Source organism: Conger conger, chromosome 1 (assembly GCF_963514075.1).
Source record: "Conger conger chromosome 1, fConCon1.1, whole genome shotgun sequence".
In the NCBI taxonomy this organism is placed as follows: domain Eukaryota; kingdom Metazoa; phylum Chordata; class Actinopteri; order Anguilliformes; family Congridae; genus Conger; species Conger conger.
The window spans coordinates 85,772,244-85,792,623 of NC_083760.1; the positions used below are offsets into that span (position 1 = coordinate 85,772,244).

The 20,380-nt window shown below is 41.2% G+C and overlaps 1 protein-coding gene across 2 annotated transcripts; it reads left to right on the forward strand.

The window, feature by feature from the left end:
* Positions 1–5,876: 5,876 nt before the first annotated feature.
* osr1 (odd-skipped related transcription factor 1) lies at positions 5,877–13,938 on the forward strand. Of its 2 annotated transcripts, none has more exons than XM_061263783.1 (3): positions 5,877–6,115; positions 10,866–11,550; positions 12,955–13,938. In XM_061263783.1, exons 2-3 carry the CDS (start codon positions 10,916–10,918, stop codon positions 13,085–13,087), a joined length of 768 nt encoding a protein of 255 aa, XP_061119767.1. In that variant the 5' UTR covers positions 5,877–6,115; positions 10,866–10,915; the 3' UTR covers positions 13,088–13,938. The 2 variants fall into 2 exon arrangements, with proteins under 2 accessions (XP_061119767.1, XP_061119775.1); XM_061263791.1 differs by lacking the exon at positions 5,877–6,115 and adding an exon at positions 9,610–9,677.
* Positions 13,939–20,380: the final 6,442 nt, after the last annotated feature.

Genomic DNA, 20,380 nt, shown 5'->3' on the forward strand with positions numbered 1-20,380 from the left:
GATTGCATCTCCGATTGAATATCGATTGCAGATTAAATATTGTTTTATAATCATGTTAAACTTTGGGATATGGCTGCTGACACGTGGCAGCTATATTTAAGTTCTCCTCCTTTTGTGAAAACATGGGGGGTTCCTGCCCCAGCACTTCATTAACCTTCCTGTCAATTACACCAGCTCTCACACAGAAACCTACACTACATCCATTAATCTAATCGCAAACAATAATACTGCAGTTAATGGCCCAAAATGTCCCGTAGCAGTAATGAGTTCATCCTCTGGCACTGATTAAACATTAGTTGGAGAAACAAAAAAGCCCTCTCCCTTTACTAGTTGTTATAGCCCTGTTATTATTGTTATGAAAAAAAGAGTAGTGGAGGAGTGGAATGCTTTGGGAGCCTGACTTGAAGCTCCAGGTTGATGGCTCTTTTCCCAGCGTGGGTGCCCTTTAGAAAGGTACGCATTCAGCCTGTAGCCTAGTGCCTACAGCACGTGACAGGGACCCAGAATGTCGGTGGTTCAAGCCCTGGTGTAGCCACGCCATTGCTCCAGGGGGAACTGTCCCCTAATTAGTAATTATCAATTTTCATAAATAGACTGTTTGTAAAGAATCCAACCTGCTAAATGCCCAAAATGTAAATATTTGAGGGCCAGGCTCTATAACATAAAGTGTGTGTTTTTGTTACCTCTGATCCATCACTTTTCCAGAACTTAAATTGCCTCTACGTCAACCCCCTTTTCCTCAAATACTTGGTAACTGATGTTATGATAAATGGAATTCTCCAATGACCACATGCAGGTGTACATGCCCTTGATCCATCGCAGTTTTGGCCATTAGACACAAACAGTTGAGAGCCAAACAGGCAACTTGATCGCACAGAAATGCAAGGGAGATTTAGTGCTTTCTGTTGAACAATTCTCTCACTGGGAGTGGGCCATGAACTGAACAGTGCAGAGCCTCATGGGATCATGGCACAGACAGAGGCAAGTTTGAGCCAAGATGGCCTCCCAGGGCTCGAAAGTGTGCAGGTGTTTTCCTAGAAGCTGACTGAATACCGCTTATAAGTATGGCTTATAAGCATGTGACTTTGACACCTCACACCATGACCGGACACTCAGTCTATCGCCTTATTTAATAACAGTGAAAAGGCAAACATTTTGGTGTCATAGAAAGCCTCGTGTGCGACATGGCTCAGGCAGTAAGAGCGGTCGTCTGGCAGTCGGAGGGTTGCCGGTTCGATTCCCTGCCTGGGCGGTGTCGAAGTGTCCCTGAGCAAGACACCTAACCCCAAAATGCTCCTGACGAGCTGGTTGGCGCCTTGCATGGCAGCCAATCGCCATTGGTGTGTGAGTGTGTGTATGAGTGTGTGTATGAGGAGAAACCAAATGGCTACTGTGTGAACAGAAGGTAAAGGGACGTGCAGGTGTACGCACCTCTCGCCTGTCGGAGAAAGCTAGTGTGTGCTCTCCGTGGTACTCTCTGAGCATGGATGTAGGTGTCTAATTTGCTTGAGGTCACAGCAAAAAGAGCAGTGTGTGTGTTTGTGTGTGTGAATGTACACTCAGTGTGCAATTTATTAGGTAGACCTGTACACCATCTTGTTAATGTAAATATTTAGTCAGCCCATCATGTCATGTAACAGCAACTAAATGCATAAAAGCGGGCAGATGTGGTCAAAAGGTTCAGCTGTTGTTCAGACCAAACGTCAGAATGGGGACGAAATGTGATCTAAGTGACTTTGACCTTTGAATTATTGTTGGTGCCCGAGAGGAGGGTTTGAGTATCTCAGGAACTGCTGATCTCCTGGGATTTTCATGCACAACAGTCTCTAGAGTTTGCAGAGAATGGTGCGAAAAAAGAAAAAAAAACATCCAGTGAGCAGCAGTTGCAAAATGTTAAAGGCTCACTGACACGTTGACTCACCCTCTGCCTGTGTTTATAGTCCTTAAATTTGGGTTTCAAAATATACAGTTGATGCTCCACACTCTGTACACAGCTGTACAATAATTCAAGCTCATTGGTTGAAAATTGGTTCTAATTGACACAGCCAATGGCGTTTCAACCTCAGTGCATTCACAGAGAAGGGGGAGGGATAAACAGCGTTGTGGTTTGAGGGAGTGAGTTTGTTGCTGAAATTACCTATTGCACCTTTAATGAGAAAGGGCCAGGGAGAAGGGCCAGACTGGTCAAAGCTGGCAGGAAGGTTACAATTAGGCAGATAACCAGGCATTACAACAGTGGTATGCAGAACCGCATCTCTGAACATCAAACCGCGTCAAACCTCTAAGTGGTTAGGCTACAGCAGCAGACGACCAATATGTCTAAAAGGATATGTTTAATAAATACTAATAAAGTGCTCACTGAGTGTATGTGCGTGCTTGTGAATGTGTGTGTGTGTGTGTGCTTGTGTGTGGTTTTCTGCCAAACATCTGAACCTGTTTTGTTTATGTTCCATCAGTTAGCATTACAGTCACACATTAGCAATGTTGGAATGCTGCTCCACCTACCAGTGAGTTCTGTTTCCAAGCAGTTGACAGGTCAGTGAAGAGCAGGGTCTCTCATCTCTCTTCCTAAAAAATGTGTATTTATTAATCTATTTATTTGTTTATTTATTTCTGTTTACATTTTGATGTACCCGGGAGTGCAATAATGTGCATTACTTGACATCGCTTTGTAGCATTTGGCAGACATCCTTATTCCAGTTATTTTTTTTACGACACAGAGGTTAACATTATCATTAAAATGGTGCGCAAAAATCCACATCAATGTTTGATATTAACTTTAATCCTTTAAGGTGTGAGATCACAAATATGTGATGAAGAATGTTCTAAACTAAACAGTCTAATGCTTGCGTAATAACTACTACCGGTGATTGAATGCAGTGGTTCACTTAACATTGAAAAAAAAAAAAAAATAGACTCTTCAAGGTTTTGCACCGTATTCTGTTTAATGATAGCGAGTTGGAGAATTGGCAATCATAAAGATACACACTCACGTGTGGCTGGACCACTGCCATTGTAACTTTTTTATGATTTACATTTGTATTTGTAACTTTGATGCTCTGAACTGCTTCTGTCAACATGCCACTGTACAACTGGATGAAATAATGGGAAATGATGCGAAGAATGTGTAAAACTGACTGGAGTACCTTGAAATCAAACAAGGTAAAAACAAACACAAAAGAAAAAAAACTGTCTTTATTCTATCACCCCCAACGTTATTCAGGTCTAGCTCCAAAGCTCACCAAGCCGTTTTTGTATACAGCATATCCATTGTATATTGACACTGCACTGCACTTAACTGCACGGATGAGTGAAATCTTGAGTAAATAATTCTGTTAAGATATGTAAGTGGTCTGTGTTGATTCATACTGCGGCAGCGGGCCTCCGTGGAGAGGTCAGTCATGTGCATGGGCGCGGAGAGGAAGCTGAAGACGCACGAGCGCTCGTACCGAATCCATTCTTTACAGTTTGTTTTCGCTTGCCCTCTAGAAAATGTAAATTATGTCACCACTTGTGTTTTTTATTATATGCAGGCTTAAAATATTCGATGTGCTTCCGTGGCAGAAATTGCTGATTAATTCCCAGGTCAACGCTCTTGAACTTGTCTGAGTGAGGCAACATTGGCGAACCCGCGGCCAGCGATTTTCTCGTAAAATAAACATGGCAAGCTGTGACGGGACACTCGGTCGAAAGCAGGCGTATGCCTTCTCTTCCGCACAGTATACACACATACACACACACACACACAGACACACACACGTCTCACTGGTGGTACACGGCCCACCCAGAGACCCCGACTAACCATTGGAATATTTGTTTATGTGGCTTGACGTGACAGAAGACGTTGCAACAATTTTCGCTACAATAAATCAGACGTAGTTTTATAATTACTGTAGCACAATGACCGATATGTCAGAGAATACGTTTTGCACCGCAAACTCAATGTACCATATGCACGGTATTGATCCTCTTGTGTTTTTTTTTTTTTTTAATGTAAATACTCGATATATACATAAATGCATTTGCTACACTTAGCATTAGTACAAGTGCCCCTCCCTGTGACCTACAATAAATCAGAAATATATTACGAACAGGTTGTGCGGAACCATTTTTAATAAATAAACACAGAAATTTCCACAGAAATTCCCTTGGCGGCCAGCAGGTGGCACATTTTGTACATTTTAGCGCGGCTGCCAGATACTGCCTAAGCCCCATCCCTGTGGTAATAGCTCAACGAATTGTAGAATCTGTAAAAAGTATATATAATTAACAACAATTGTAATAATAATAATAATATTATTATTAATACAAAACGTAAAAGTATGTTCCGTTGATCGTATCCCACCCATCTTGAATGTAAAGGGAATCCATGTTGGAGAAGTGAAAGTTACCCAAAATATGATTGGCAGTGAGTGTGCGATTTAAACCAAAAAGTTATTGAGAAAATAATATTTCGGAATCTTATGTTAAAGATAAATGAATTAGCCTACTTTAGATTATTATTGTTGTATCAATCTTACAACTCCCGTTTAGGTGTAACACACTTGACAGCTTTCCATTGGATGTTGCAGATCTATTTAAAGAGCAGCCTATTCAAGTGTGTGCCATGCAATTAAATCCGTTTGGATATTTCACAGCGAAAAATCGATGGTTGCCTCCCAGTGCATTCCTGTGTTCCATTTTATTTCTTTTTTTCTGTTGTAAATTAGTTCCTGTTCTAGTAATGCAAAATTACAGACATGCCTCAGATCTGTCTTCATTTTAGAAAGGGTGACAAATTGAATAATGGTTTTAGGAGCTTTAATACGCGAACGCCATTTCTTTTCCTCCCGTTCCCGAATGAAAGTGGCAGCTGTGTATTTACCTTAATTACAGAAAGGAGAAGCTTGATTTGTTAGCTTTCCACTTTGTACGGCAGCCTGTTCCTCACAGAAAAACCTGAAGGCTGATGGAATTTTTTAAAAAAGTGCTATTCACCTAAATTCCCGAGTAGAGTGTACCTAGTTTATTTCTTTTAATTTTCGCATTCCAGCTTGTAAAGTTTATGTAACATAAACCCCTTAATGGGAGCAATTCATAACAGGCGTGGATGATTTGCCTCCAAATGAAACAGCTTGACACATCCTTCCGGCGCATTTTGTAGCATAATAATAATAATAATAATAATAATAATAATAATAATAATAATAATATGTTGATGAAATATTCAATTTCCTATCAATATGCAGTTGTGAGCACAGAATAGTTCGTTACATGCCAAATCCCTGACTCGGTTTTGATTGTTTTGATTGTCACTATTTTATTACTGCATTTTGCGGAGTTAATTCAAATAATTGTATTAGATTTCGAATCTATAAACAATGCGCCTGACCTGTTGGACAGACTAGGTTTATTTTTTGTTTGCTTTTGTTTCATATTTTTATCGTGTTTTCTTTTTCGTTTATTATTTTATTTTTATTTTTTAACAATGTTTCATTTGAGTACATATTCCTTGAATATTTTGTCAACCTCCCATTCTGCCCAATAGTCATTTTAGTCTGATAAAAGGCCTACATAATATTAATAATCAGAACCGTGGGTTAATAGTTGTGCTATTTAAATAAACCGTTAGCCGTGCAGTAATTTAATTAAGTCTAATTGAAAGTATGCCCCCCGCCCCCCTGCATTGTGCCAGCTGCTGAAAATATAGTCGTTTACATCACCTAAGTCTTTGCGTCTGGGGGTCTCAGCCCATGTTAAAACTTGAGCTTACAGTAAAGCGCTCCTTTTTTGGATGGGGGCTGGCTGGGTGATGCGCATGTGCACGTAGAAGGGTTTGGTTGCAATAAAGAGGCGGTTTGAACGCAGACCGCAGGACAGTGTTTGAAGGCGTTTCGCTCGAATCGCACAGCCCTGGGTACAGAATACCTCCTCAACACAGCCGATAACTACAGGCGATTAGTTGCATTGTCATCTTAAACTTTGCGCACAACCCGAGTCGTTTTCATGAGATCTGAACTTTCTATAAACTTCAAGCGACACTTCAAATACTTCTGCATTGATTTGCAAAACATCTTACGAACTCCTGTGAGAGAACTTCCAGCCTGACCCTGTTGGACTGATCGCCACGGACTCGGTAAATATTACTTAAGGCTGTTTTACAAACTCGGTTTTCTCCCTCTCTCTCTCTCTCACTGTTAAGTTATGACGATGTTAGCTCCAGTTTCTTTTCTTTCCTTTAAGAGCAGAAGCAAACATACATTGGCTGACTGCCGTGACTGCATTTTAATAGACGGGGTTCTAAGTCCTGGCTGATTGATTTTAAGGACTGTTCACACTTGATACCTGCACTCGCCGCGCTGTGCGCCTTAGTAAGGTACTCCAAGAAAGTATTTAAATCTGAAGTTCAGATCTAAGAACATGCTACCCGTGCTGTTCTAGAGCACAGCACGTGTAATTTCGACGACTTTGGTAACGGAGATGCGTGTGTGATCAACAGGTGTGAGCTCCGAGGAGAAGAGCTAACCCAATACACGACTTTCCTGGTGGAATAAGTTGCTTTATCTTAAGTATGTGCGTGTAAATTAAGAATTAAAGCCATCCACTCAGGTTAAATAATATACATGTGCGGTAATGTTAGGCTAAGTTAGGCTACTGAAATCGCCTGCATACGGGAAAGGAAATATGCTTTCAATGAAAACATGACAGTCATATAGTTGCAGACATGGTTTTCTTTAGTGATAACATCAGATATGAACGGAAGCATATCGATTACTAAGCCATAGGCCAAATAGCATATATTTGAAAATATGTGTCCAAACACCTGACAACATTATGAATAACATAATTTTAGAGGGAAAGCCAAAGCCAGAGCAGTACATCCTAAAGTATTGAATATCTCTGTATAATGGCTAAATAATCAGCAACGCTGTTAAACCAGTAAGCATATATTTCCTGTAGTACTCTTCTCTGTTTGTTAACCGTCAAACGAACTTAAAAGTAAGGTTGAGTTAAGAATAACTACCAAGTTCGTGTGTGCTCATTAATTTTGATTGTTTTGTTACTGAATACCATCAGATCAAGATATCCGGATGTAATAAGACTGGTTTATCTGCCGTAGCTTTGTTTTAAGGCTGCTAAATTGTTTTAAGATGTTGCACGAAAATAGGCTACTATGTAGCCGATGTGTTTTAATACTCAGAATGAATATTTAATTAAACTATCTGTTTGTTTCCCTTTAAATTATGGTGGGAAAGCTCGGTTGAAGTACCTTTGGAAAAGCACTATTATGAAGTGAGTTATGGCTTTATAAAATGAAAACCTAATCCACGTTATATATTATTATATATATTATTAACAATATGAATAATAATAATAATAATAATAATAATAATAATAATAATTAGTCATCTTCGCCACTGTCATCATTATAATAATACTGTCGTTATATCGTGCTTTATTAACTATTTCTTTTAACTTTAGCGTTTAGAGTCAACCAAATGCCGTATCATGACTCTTTATTTCATTATTAATTACTTGTACAGCACATAATTTTGGCAAATGACTCATCGTACTCACCTTTTTATATGACTGTGGCAATAACTTTTAATTGCATCCTTTACGTACAAAATAAACACAGTGGGAACCATGCGTCTATAATTACAATAAAGATCGAATCGTCAGATATGGAAACGGAAGATTGGTCATGCTTCACGCGCTGTGTAAGCTAAGCAATTCGTTTTATCAGTTAACCTGATTCCCAACGGCCTCTTCAAACCAGATACCGACGAACAACCGCTGGAAACGTGGCCTCTGCGTGACGTTCTTTTTGAAGTGTACTGAGTAACGGCTACCGAGTGATTTGTTTCCCCTGGTTGTAGACTTGATCAGCGTTTTTTTTTTTTACCTGGAGAGCCGCGAAATGTTTGCAGTTTTGTCCAAATATAGCCTAGATGACATTGTCATTGCCTATGTATACTCATGGTATTTATATTTTTATCGAATTGCTTGTGATTTTTTTATTTTAAAAAAGCAAAAAACATTTTTTTATAATTAGGACAAATACTAAATAAATAACTAAATACATTTCTCCTCGTTTTTTTCTCAAATTTTAATCTCCCCTTGCCCTCGGTTTGCTTATTTCATTGCGGTCAAGCACCGATATCCAATTGCATTCTGCATCAGTGCACTGATACAGGCATGCGCATAGGCGATAATTGCTGCGCAATTGCTGCACAATTGACCAAAGGCTCTGCCTTAACGTTAAGCTTCAACCCCCCCTGCACCCCAAACTAATACACATCACACACTGACAGTTCACCTTTAAGACCAAATTCGCAAGCAGTTACACTTCTGCAACACAACTAATTGTTGCAAAATAGTTTACTTCAGACATTAAAATCTGCAGCTGATTTACTTGAGATTGTATAAATGTGTCATCTGTGTTGTGGATTGTATAAATGTGTCATTTGTGTTGTGCTTTGGTATTGCATTGAATTGCATGTCGTAGTCTCTGCTTGCTCCTCCCTTGGCCAGGGCTCCCTTGTAAAAGAGCTAATCTCAATGGGACTCACCTGGTTAAATAAAAGATAAATAAAATAAATAAAATGCTATTTATTTATTTATTAGAAAATGTATTGTAATTAAATACACAATGTATGTTTCAAGCGCTTTTAATAAATAATGAGGGTTTCGTGATCTTGTGAGAATAAAAATTGTTAACATGAATATTGCTACTACCACACATTAAAATGTCAAGTGATAATTAAACTCCGAGTAGGCAACGTATGAGTCCAATTAGGTATGTTATGTAGGCTACCCTGAAATAGTCGATTTAACACTCAGCATTTTACTGTGTTCTACTACAAAGTATATGAATAATACTAATACTATTAATATTTTAATAATAATAATAATAATAATAATAATAATAGCATGCCACTTTTTTGTGTTATGAGTATTGGTTACTGTAGGTTGATAAATTATAGAATACGATAATATTTAAACAAAAGCACAGTAATTTTATTTGTTTCCCATTTATTTTCTCACAATATACAGAAATAAGGCATTTTCACCTTTCCTGTCAGAGAACAATGTCTCTGTTAGATCAAGGCCGTACGCGGCGATAGAAATCCAAAGTGATCTATCAGTTCTGTCATCACCTAATGGCTGGGTAAATTTGCGAGGAGGAAATCTGGCCTGAGATTGATCAATTTCGGCGTGCTAGGAAGAAAATGGGGACTCTGGTGTGACTTTTCTTACCAGCGTCAATGCAAAATCTCACCAATTAGCAAACCGCTTCTTGGCGGAATGTCTCTTGCGGTTAGTGCGGGTCACCAGTGTTGGAATTCCATATGACGTTATTACCCTGGGTTTTAACGTCCACCCAATTAGAACATAGTGTTTGTTGTGTTGCTTTTACGAGTTTGTCTGAAGGCGCATTCCAGCTTTTACATTTCCAGTGTGAAACATAAATATATAGCCTAAAGTATGGCTCCTGAGGTGTCTGCTTCAAGCATTGACTGTATTTTCACGCATTGTCGGGGCTGGCTGGATTCGTGAGTCGTCGTGTATCCTGCAGCAACCAGGCGATGTTTAAGACGTAGTGCAGTTACTTCCTCCTCGCGGTGTATTTCACATCAAAGGGTTAAGGATACCAGACGGCCCGAGAGCAACTGCTGATCTCCTCTAATGACCTAGTAAGTAAAAGTCAATTACTTCTGCGTCATGATCAGAAAGTCGAAATCCCCGGGGGGCCTTTGAGCTCTAGCAGTTCTAATTAGTACTATTTCACTTTTTATTTACAGCAAAAACTTCCCCACCGAGTACCCCAATGTGGACTGCGTGGACTTTTTAATGCTTTACAGCCTGGTTGGTTTGCTAGCTGTGCTAAAATGAAGAGTCATATAGTCTGATGCATTTAGCAAAGGAAACTTATTTTTTTCCTGCTGAGAAACATAGCATAAAGCTCACAGAGTAGCTAGGTCCTAACAGCAGTAATAGAACGTCTGTTCGTTTTTAACCCAAATTGATATGTGATTTGAAACACAAGTATTGTTCCAGGTGTCAAGCCTTTTTCATTTAGCCCATTGAGAACAACTGAAAACTACAGCCGTAATTTCGTGGATGCACCGACAGTGTGTCAATCAAGTTATTAAACGAAACAAAGAGACATTGTATTTATTCTTATCAAACTTGATTCAACAGTTCGGAGAGGTATTTCGCCCGGTGAATAGTTCCTTTCTGTGTACCTGTTCTAAACGGCCCGGGGCGCATTTTGCGGAAACTGAAAACGCCCACACCAAACACGAGCGCTGCGCTCGCTCTCTGAGCCTCCAGGACACACCGGTGCAGTAGCGCGCTTCTCTGAGAGAGAGGGGTCCCGTGGGCCAGAGGCCTGAATACACATCTATCAACCCCTTAAGAGCGAGTTTACCGACAAAGGGGCTCTTTTCAGAAATAACGCTGCCTTTTGTCTGCATGTAAAAGACGCACATTTGTACACCTCAGCCTTAATCCCAAGGTAATGAGGCCTCTGAAAAGATCAAACCGAGTTAAACGACCGCGGCAGGAATAAAACTTCACTGTTTGTGTATTGGCTGTGCGTGCTGTCAGGAATGGGAATGTAATTAATGGGTTTTTAAGGAAGGGGAAATTACTTGTTGGGTAGCTTACAGTAGCAATGCTATTTGTGCAGAGATATATAAATACTGAAACTGAAAATACAATTACAGATAATTGTTATTGTATTATTAGTAATCTTCTTCTTTTATTATTATTATTATTATTATTATTAGTAGTAGTAATAGTAGTAGTAGTAGTAGTTAGTTGTAGTATTAGTAGCATCAGCTGTACTAAATCATCTTTTGTTTTGTTTTTCCTCAAAGGGACATCCGCTCTTTGCTGATCCTGTTTGACGATCCCTGGCGGTCCAAAAATGGGAAGCAAGACTCTGGCTGCGCCGGTCCCCTTGCACCCCTCCTTACAGCTGGCCAACTACTCCCTGCTCCAGGCCTCCAATGGCCTCCAGCTGCCCTCCGACCACGTGCCCAACATCTACAGCTTCAGCGCGCTGCACGCGGTCCACCTGCACCAGTGGACCCTGGGATACCCTCCCCTGGCGCTGCCGCGCTGCACCTTCTCCAAGCTCCCGGCGCTGATGGACGGCCGCTTCCCGCTGCCGGCGCTCCTGCCCCCCTTCTTCCCCCACCTCGTCCAGCCCAAGCAGGAGTGCTCGTCCCCGGGCCAGGGCAAGAGCAAGCCCCGCTTCGACTTCGCCAACCTGGCCGTGGCGGCCACCCAGGAGGAGCCCGTGAAGCCGGAGGACCTGAGCTCCGCGCCCGCCCTGGGGTCCCTCCTGGACGTCGCCAAGCTGTCCTCGGAGAGGAAGCCCAGCCGCGGCCGGCTGCCCTCCAAGACCAAGAAGGAGTTTGTGTGCAAGTTCTGCGGCAGGCACTTCACCAAGTCCTACAACCTGCTGATCCACGAGCGCACGCACACGGACGAGCGGCCCTACACCTGCGACATCTGCCACAAGGCCTTCCGGAGGCAGGACCACCTGAGGGACCACAGGTACGCCAAGCCGCCGGGCCAGATCCCCAACATACACATATCCCCAATATACACATATCCCCAACATACACATATCCCCAATATACACATATATCCAACATACACATACCCCCAATATACACATACCCCCAATATACACATATACCAAACACACACATACCCCCAATATACACATATACCAAACATACACATAACCCCAACATACACATAACCCCAACATACACATATCCCCAACATACACATATCCCCAACATACACATACCCCCAATATACACATATACCAAACATACCCATACCCCCAATATACACATACCCCAAATATACACATACCCCCAATATACACCAACCCCCAATATACCCATACCCCCAATATACACATACCCCCAATATACACATATACCAAACATACACATATCCCCAACATACACATATCCCCAACATACACATACCCCCAATATACACATATACCAAACATACCCATACCCCCAATATACACATACCCCCAATATACACATACCCCCAATATACACCAACCCCCAATATACCCATACCCCCAATATACACATAACCCCAATATACACATATACCAAACATACACATACCCCCAACATACACATATACCAAACATACACATATACCCAATATACACATATACCAAACATACACATATCCCCAATATACACATATCCCCAATATACACATATACCAAACATACACATACCCCCAACATACACATATCCCCAATATACACATATACCAAACATACACATATCCCCAACATACCCATACCCCAACATACACATATCCCCAACATACACATACCCCTAACATGCCCATACCTCCAACATACCCATACTCCAAACATACCAATATCCCCAACATACCTACATACCAAACATACCCATACCCCCAACATACCCATACCCCTAACATACCCATACCACCAACATACGCATATCCCCAACATACCTATATCCCAAGCATATCCATATCCCAAACATCTTTGGGCTGCATATTTAGCATCGCCTTTACATTGCATTACACACATTTAGCTGGCACCTTCAAATTACATTGCATTACATTACAGGCATTTAGCATGAACACTGATCCAGAGGAAGTAAAAAGAAAATTGAACAGTCTACTTTTACATTTACGATTCCAGGTTATTTAGCAGACGCTTTTATCCAAAGTGAGTCATTATAACAGGTTGGATAAGTTACCATTGACAAAGAAACAGTTGTACATGTAATCAAAGAGAACGTGTATTGTACCAACATTTCATGCGAATGTGTCAGAATTCACACACTGTCATCTCTGGATAAAAATAACAGCAGTGGCTGGGATAGTGTTTTTCACAACACGTGTATGAGCCAGTGAGTGATTTTTCTTTCTCTGGTTTTTCAGGTACATCCACTCCAAAGAGAAGCCTTTCAAATGTCAGGAGTGCGGGAAGGGCTTTTGCCAGTCGAGGACCCTGGCGGTCCACAAAACCCTGCACATGCAGGTCAAGGAACTAAAACCCTCAAAGATAAAGTGACATCCAAGATGCGCAAGGCGAGAGGAGTGACATGGGGACACTGGAACAAAGCCAAGCCGAATTTTTTTCAAAAATGAAAGAAAAACTAAAAGTGACACGGGATGGGAGCGCTGTTGCTCGTGAGCGCCTCAACAGCAGTTCAGGGGGAACTGCGTGTGTGTGTCCCAGGGGGGGAACGCCACGCCACTAACTGCTGGAATGTGGGCGAGATGCGAGTTCAGGAAATCTATACCACTCTGCCAGCAGCGCTTTCCTCCAGAGACTGATAACTCACATTGAATGGAGATTCCATTCAAAAGATTGGACCAAAAAAACTGATTTTGACACTCCATGAAAGGAGGGTCTTGGACTGAATAAAGCTGATTTGATTTTTTTTTTTTTAAAGCAATATCGTATTGTTGAAGCACACCGGGACTTCAGAAAAGCATATCAGGTCTGTGTGGAGGTGTGCGTGTGTGTGCGTGTGTGTGTGTGTGTGTGAGAGAGAGAGAGAGAGAGAGAGAGAGAGACAGAGAGATGGCTTACTCCAGATTTTAATGCAGAGAGAGGATCTATGGAATGCGATCCCCATTTTTTGGGATGTGTCACGGATAGGACATTCTCCCCTTTCATCTGAACATCTTGAAGTTGAAGTTCGAGTCTTGTGCCGTCTTTGTAATATAAAATGACATCCATGGCAGCATAACTGTCTTACTCACATTCCAATTCTTTTTTTTTTTTAATTGTGTATTTTTGTACAGATTTCTTTTATGAAAATGTTATTTGGCACTTTACTCTGATTATTGAATATTTACATATATCACTGGATTCCTTAAACTTATTTTTAAAATAAATAGTCATTTTCTAAACAATACTCTTTGTTTTATTCACAAAGGATCATCTTTCCTGAGGTACAATTTATGGTGCATAGTTTGTACAGATTTATGAAATGTTACAAATGTCAGCCTTGCTTTTATGGCTGCTGTGGTCCGTATCAAAATGAGAAAAAAATTTATGAAGTGATGCTTATTATTCTTTTTTAAATGAAAGAATAAGGGTGTGGGATAAGATGAAAATGGATATGACCACTCGCATATATCAAGAAGCAGGTCTGTAAAAACACAAGTAAACATGTATGTGCACTCACAAGAAAAAGAAACAATGAGAAATCTGGGTTTTTATAAAAAAAAAGAATAACAAATACATTTTTACAGATAATTTGAGAAACGGGATAGTACTTGTTAGAATACTTGTATTGATGTATTAGCATGGTTAACGTGACTGCTGTCATACAGTATATTTAAAGATCCAGGATTATCTAATAGACAGACGATATTTATTATTATTTTACTGCTTCACAAACTGCATTGGTCAAGAATACGCGCCCAGGATAAAAGCCCTAAGTAAACCAGCCCCTTAGATTAGGTGTGACCGAAGGATCAGACATGTTTATTGAGAACATTAAAGAACAGGTAAATGCACATTAACAGACACATTAGCACATCACCTGCCCTGTGTCTTTGAAGTGAAAACAGAGGTTGAGTTAGAGGGGTTCACACACACGGGCAGTGTCTGTGGTGGAAGAGAGACCTCAGGACATCAATCGTCTGATCAACGAGCATCGATTATTCGTCTGTCAGTTAATTAAAGACCCTTATTGGCCATCTTCTCTTCTTCCTGCCTAAAGCCTAACCCTTTGAAGAGTATACTTTCTTTACGGAATGTTTTATTTCATTTATTTTTTCGAGAAATCCATTGCCTTCAATTCCCAGCAGCGATTGTTACATCAGCATTAGAATGTTCAGTTCAGAGGTTCCCCATCTAGAATCTTCAGTTAAGAACATTCTAGTAACATATTTGTGATGTCACACCTTACAGGGTTAAACTTTTTACATGATCACCCAACCCCTGATGTTTTCCTGTTTTCAATATATTTTTAAAATTGCATTTGAATCAGAATAATTTGAAGTTTTGTGCGAGTCACGTTAAAGCTTGATATTATCATAACCGCAACCCCCCCCCCCCCCCACCCCCCCCACACACACACCTTTTTTTCATGTGTGGTTTTAGGCACTGTCCTTGGTCTAAAACGTGCTAAGTGTCAACATCCCTGCAGGGCCCTTAGGTGCTAAAAAGCACACGGAACAGTCTCTCATTCTACCGTGACAGGGATTAGGGCTCCTGTTAATTACACACACTTATTCAATTATGTCTAATTATGAATGGACAGTGCGCATGTTTCCTGCCTGTTTTACCCGCAAGTTAATCGCCCCCTTACTGCAGTCTCTTCCCAGCCCGTGTTAGTGTTTGCTCCGTGCTTGATCTGTCATTGCATTGCATACTTTTCATTCTATCTTCACTGAATTGAATTGAATTGAATTGATTTGAGTTGATCTGTAGAAATCAAGATCATTGGTTTACAATAATATCTTTTTATTAGGTTTATCTTTCAAATAAATAATTGTTTCAATAGACCTACATGGAAAGGTGTTTGTAATTTCGCATGATGCATGTTTAATTTTCATGCTTAAATTTTCCATGAAATAATGGAGACTTGAAGAAAGGGAAAATGTAACATTTTCAAGCACAAATTCTGAAAGACATTTCTAGAATGCTTGTTTCCTTGACGATGTCGTAGCTTACAAAGAAAGAGCCTGCTATAAGCCTTCTTGTTTTGCACCATGTCATGATGATTGATTTTATTTTATTTTTTAAAGATATTTTTTAGGCCTTTTTCAGCTTTATTGGACAGTATATAGAGACAGGAAGAATGGGGGCGAGAGAGAGGGAAAGAAATGCGACAAATTGTCAGACGGTCGGATTCAAACCGTTGACGTCACAGCTCACAATGAGCATACGGTCAGTGCTCGAGACACCCATGATTGATTTTATTTGATGATTCACAAATGTCAGATTATAGTATCGTTTTCTGTATTTGTCACTCTTGGAGAAACTATGTTCGAATCAGAACACCGTAAGATGCTGAACATTAGCCTCATTGTGAATAACACAAAAGTACTCTGATAAGACCATATTCAGTACATTGCATTACATGAATGGCATTTGACAGATGCTCTTATCCAGAGCGACATAGAAGTGCAAAGTGCATACCCATAACCAGGGAATACACCCTATATTCTTATATATAATATTCCTTAGGTGTTGATAAGCACTGCGAGATTACATACAGGGATGACCTCTCTCTAACTGAACAGGCCTCCCCCCTTTCTGTGGGGGCAATATTAGCTCAGGAGGTTGCCGATTTGATCCCCGCCCTGGGTGTGTTGAAGTGTCCCTGAGCAAGGCAGCTAACCCCCGATTCCTCCTGACGAGCTGGTTGGTGCCTTGCATGGCGGCCAGTCACTGTTGGCATACATGAGTAAGTGGGTGAATGAGAGGCATCAATTGTAATGCACTTTGGATGAAAGCGTTATATGAATGCAGTCTTAAACAGACCAACACCGTGTTCACTAGTTCACATTGCATTGATCTGTTATAATATCCCACTGTATGAATATTTATTACACAACGTAACTCACATTCTACGGCCTCTAGAACCAAACCTTTGGCGGAGATCTGTTTTTGAGGTAGCGATCTATAATTGATTTCATTTCTATAGCTGGACGACTTCGCTCCTAGTCCTTTCACATCTCCAACCCACAGCTGTCCTGACCAGAACTCCAAAACCCTTACCCAGATCACATGACCGGCATCAGCCAATCACACGCAGACAGCAGCTCTGACGGCTGAGGCGGAGGTGGGGTGTGCTGGCGGGGGTGGGCTGGGGGGGGCGTCTGACCCCCCGGTGCTACGGTGTGTTAGATAAAGCGCTCCATATCCCAGTCTCTCACTTCCACCGAGCTTCCACTGAGCTCTTCTCCTGTCTGTCTCATGCCGCACTCCAAACTCAAACAAGGCCTTTGTTTCATTTAACGCTTCTGGTCCACCATCTGAAATTAGTTTGGAGCTTGACATTTTCAGATCTGCTGAAACTCTCTGCTCTCTCTCTCTATTTCTCTCTCTCCCCCCTCCTCTCTCTCTCTCTCTCTCTCTCTCTCACACACACACACTCTCTCTCTCTCTCACTCTCACACACACACAGCATTTCTCTCACTCCTCCACCCTTTCTTACAGTGAAAATAACGTTCGTCTGTGTTTAGGAGACGCCCTGCCGCACAAACAGCCCTCAGTATATGAAGACAATACATCGATGTGCAAATTCTTTCCAGCTTTCCATGTATTGTTTGTCATATTTTGCACCATATTATTAAAACATTCAGTCTTCAGCTTCATACAATTTGTACTGTCAGTTTGTGCGTAATTCAAAGCTGCTGCAACAACAGACACAGCAACATGTTTGACCTGTCTTATTCAAATCTGTTAGCCTATGCTGTTTCTTTCTAATACCACCACAGCGCTGTGATCTGCATGTTATATTGTAATATGATAAGATTAATATTTAATCCAACTAAAATGCAACTGTCTTGACAGCTTTTGGTCAGCTTTGCCTTGCTGTAATGGCCTTGTTTTTAAGAGGCATAAGTGGGATTATAAAACCACAATCATCATTTTCTTCAGATATAATTATTAATCTACAGCTGTAATAAGTAAAACCTAGAGGAAATATTAATGAAATATTAATTAATTATGATAACTGCATACAACATCTTCTTCTCATATGTTACCACCATGTTTTTTGGGGGGTTTTTTTGTAGCTTGGTGAAGAGATTTATGTATTAGTACATTTGTAAGGAGACATACCATTAATTTTCCTGTAAAGGCTAAAACAATATGTATATTTTACAGCAGTTGTCAGAAAGAAATATCACTTCCACATTTAAATGTGAAAATGTGAAACAGATCGAGGAGCAGTGAGAAAAGCTCACATTCTTCCCCTGGACCTGTCCAACCCACAGTGTCCGAAAACACACGTCTGATACACAGAATGTTCAAACATATGAAACATATCTAAATATAGGAATGCACAGACACACACACACTTTTATACTCTAAACCCCCTTATGGAAATTCACTGCAGTATATTGTTTATATACATGAAGTGTTTCAATATATTTTCAGATCTTTAGGACATTTTAACTAAACATACTGCAGTCCATTCCATTTTGGTGAGGGCCAGTACCTGCATGCACACACACATACACACACTACACACACATTTTTATCTCTGCGGCTGAACGTTTTACAGTAACTCAATGCGAAATAAATCACGTAAACCATCCTGTGTAGAGTGCCTCCATTTTACTGTCTGTTGAACCCCTGAACCTGTTAAATAGACTCTAGGGCCTTTTATTGCGTCTCAAGACAAGCAGGGGTCAAGGCAAAGGGAAAAAACAAGTCTGCACTTCTGACACACTGCGCATGAATCTGCACCAGCAGTGCTGCAGCACGGAGTGATGCCCTGACCACATAATCCTCTCTTCCGCTGATTCCACACACATATTGTTATCCACCTCTCAAGGACAGAGCGTATGATTCAGAAGAGCTCATGATTCAGTCTCTCTCTCTCTCTTCTCTCTATCTCTCTCTCTGTCTCTGTCTGTTCTTCTATCTCTCTCTCTGTCTCTTCTCTCTCTCTTTCTCTGGAAGCTGATTAGTTTTTGCACCTTGTGCTGTGTTGTTGAAGTGTTATAATAAAGGTGTGTTAAAACTCTGTTAAAACTCTCTTCTTCTATTTCTCTATCTCTCGGTCTCTTCTCTCTATCTCTCTTCTCTCTCTGTCTCTTCTTCTATCTCTTTCTCTCTTCTCTCTCACTCTCTGGAAGCTGATGAGTTTCTGTGCCTTGTGCTGTTTTGTTGTAGTGTTATAATGAAGGTGTGTTAAAACACTCAACAAATCTCTCTCTCTCTCTCTCTCTCTCTCTCTCTCTCTCTCCCTCCCACCGATGCCAGTTTGATCTCATAACCGTGGGCTCTTTGGAGAAGGAAGGAGACAGCAGAGGGTAATGGTTAAGGCCCCATTAGCGCTGTGCAGTGCGTGTAAATGTTTCAATGCGCCGGTGCAGAGCCTGGGTCAGCAGGGACGGAGCAGGGCTACTGTTCTCCCGCCGCCCCGCCCCGCCCCGCCGCGGCCTCCCCTCCGTTTCCGCTCACACTCAGCCTGCTGCGGCCCTGAGGGCTTCTGGGCCGGTTACTCTCTTCGTCATCGTTTCTGCTCATCCCGTTTCAGCGTTTCCCAGCGAGGCCCACGTACCGCTTCACAGCAGGGGAGGTGCTCTCGGAAATGCATTGTGCTTCTTTTCCCCTCTCACTTTCTCTGTCTTTCTTTCCCACTTCATCTCTCTCTCTCTCTCTCTATCTCGCTCTGGCCTGGGAAACTGTCTTTCTCGCTCTCTATCTTTCTCTCTCACTGTACATCTATTCCTCTCTCTCCTGCTCCCTCTTTCTCTCTCTCCCTACCTCTCTCTCTCTCCCGCTCTCTCTCCCTCTGGCCTGGGAAACTGTCAGCTGAAACCACATGCAAAGCGGTATGGTAAGTTAAACCACATGGAGAGTGGTATGGTAAGCTAAACCGCAGGGAGAGTGGTGTGGTAAGTTAAACCACAGGGATAATGGTATGGTAAGTTAAACCAGAGGGAGAGTGGTATGGTAAGTTAAACCACAGGGATAATGGTATGGTAAATGAAACCACAGGGAAAGTGGTATGGTAAATGAAACCACAGGGAGAGTGGTATAGTAAGTTAACCACAGGAATAATGGTATGGTAAGTTAAACCACAGGGAGAGTGGTATGGTGAGTTAACCACAGGGATAATGGTATGGTAAGTTAAACCACAAGGATAGTGATATGGTAAATAAAACCACAGGGAGAGTGGTATGGTAAGTTAACCACAGGGATAATGGTATGGTAAGTTAAACCACAGGGAGAGTGGTATGGTAAGTTAACCACAGGGATAATGGTATGGTAAGTTAAATCCCGTTTCCACCACAGGGATAATGGTATGGTAAGTTAACCACAGAGATAATGGTATGGTAGGTTAACCACAGGGATAATGGTATGGTAAGTTAACCACAGGGATAATGGTATGGTAAATTAAACCACAGGGAAAGTGATATGGTAAATTAAACCACAGGGGTATTGGTATGGGAAATGAAACCACAGGGAGAGTGGTATGGTAAATTAACCACAGGGATAATGGTATGGCAAATTAAACCACAGGGAAAGTGATATGGTAAATTAAACCACAGTGGTATTGGTATGGGAAATGAAACCACAGGGAGAGTGGTATGGTAAGTTAACCACAGGGATAATGGTATGGTAAGTTAACCACAGGGAGAGTGGTATGGTAAGTTAACC

Excerpts from the sequence above, each read along its gene's own strand:
- osr1 (XM_061263783.1), top strand. The coding sequence starts at position 10,916 with ATGGGAAGCAAGACTCTGGCTGCGCCGGTCCCCTTGCACCCCTCCTTA. Across the intron at positions 11,551-12,954 it reads GACCACCTGAGGGACCACAG|GTACATCCACTCCAAAGAGA; the intron begins GTACGCCAAGCC and ends CTGGTTTTTCAG.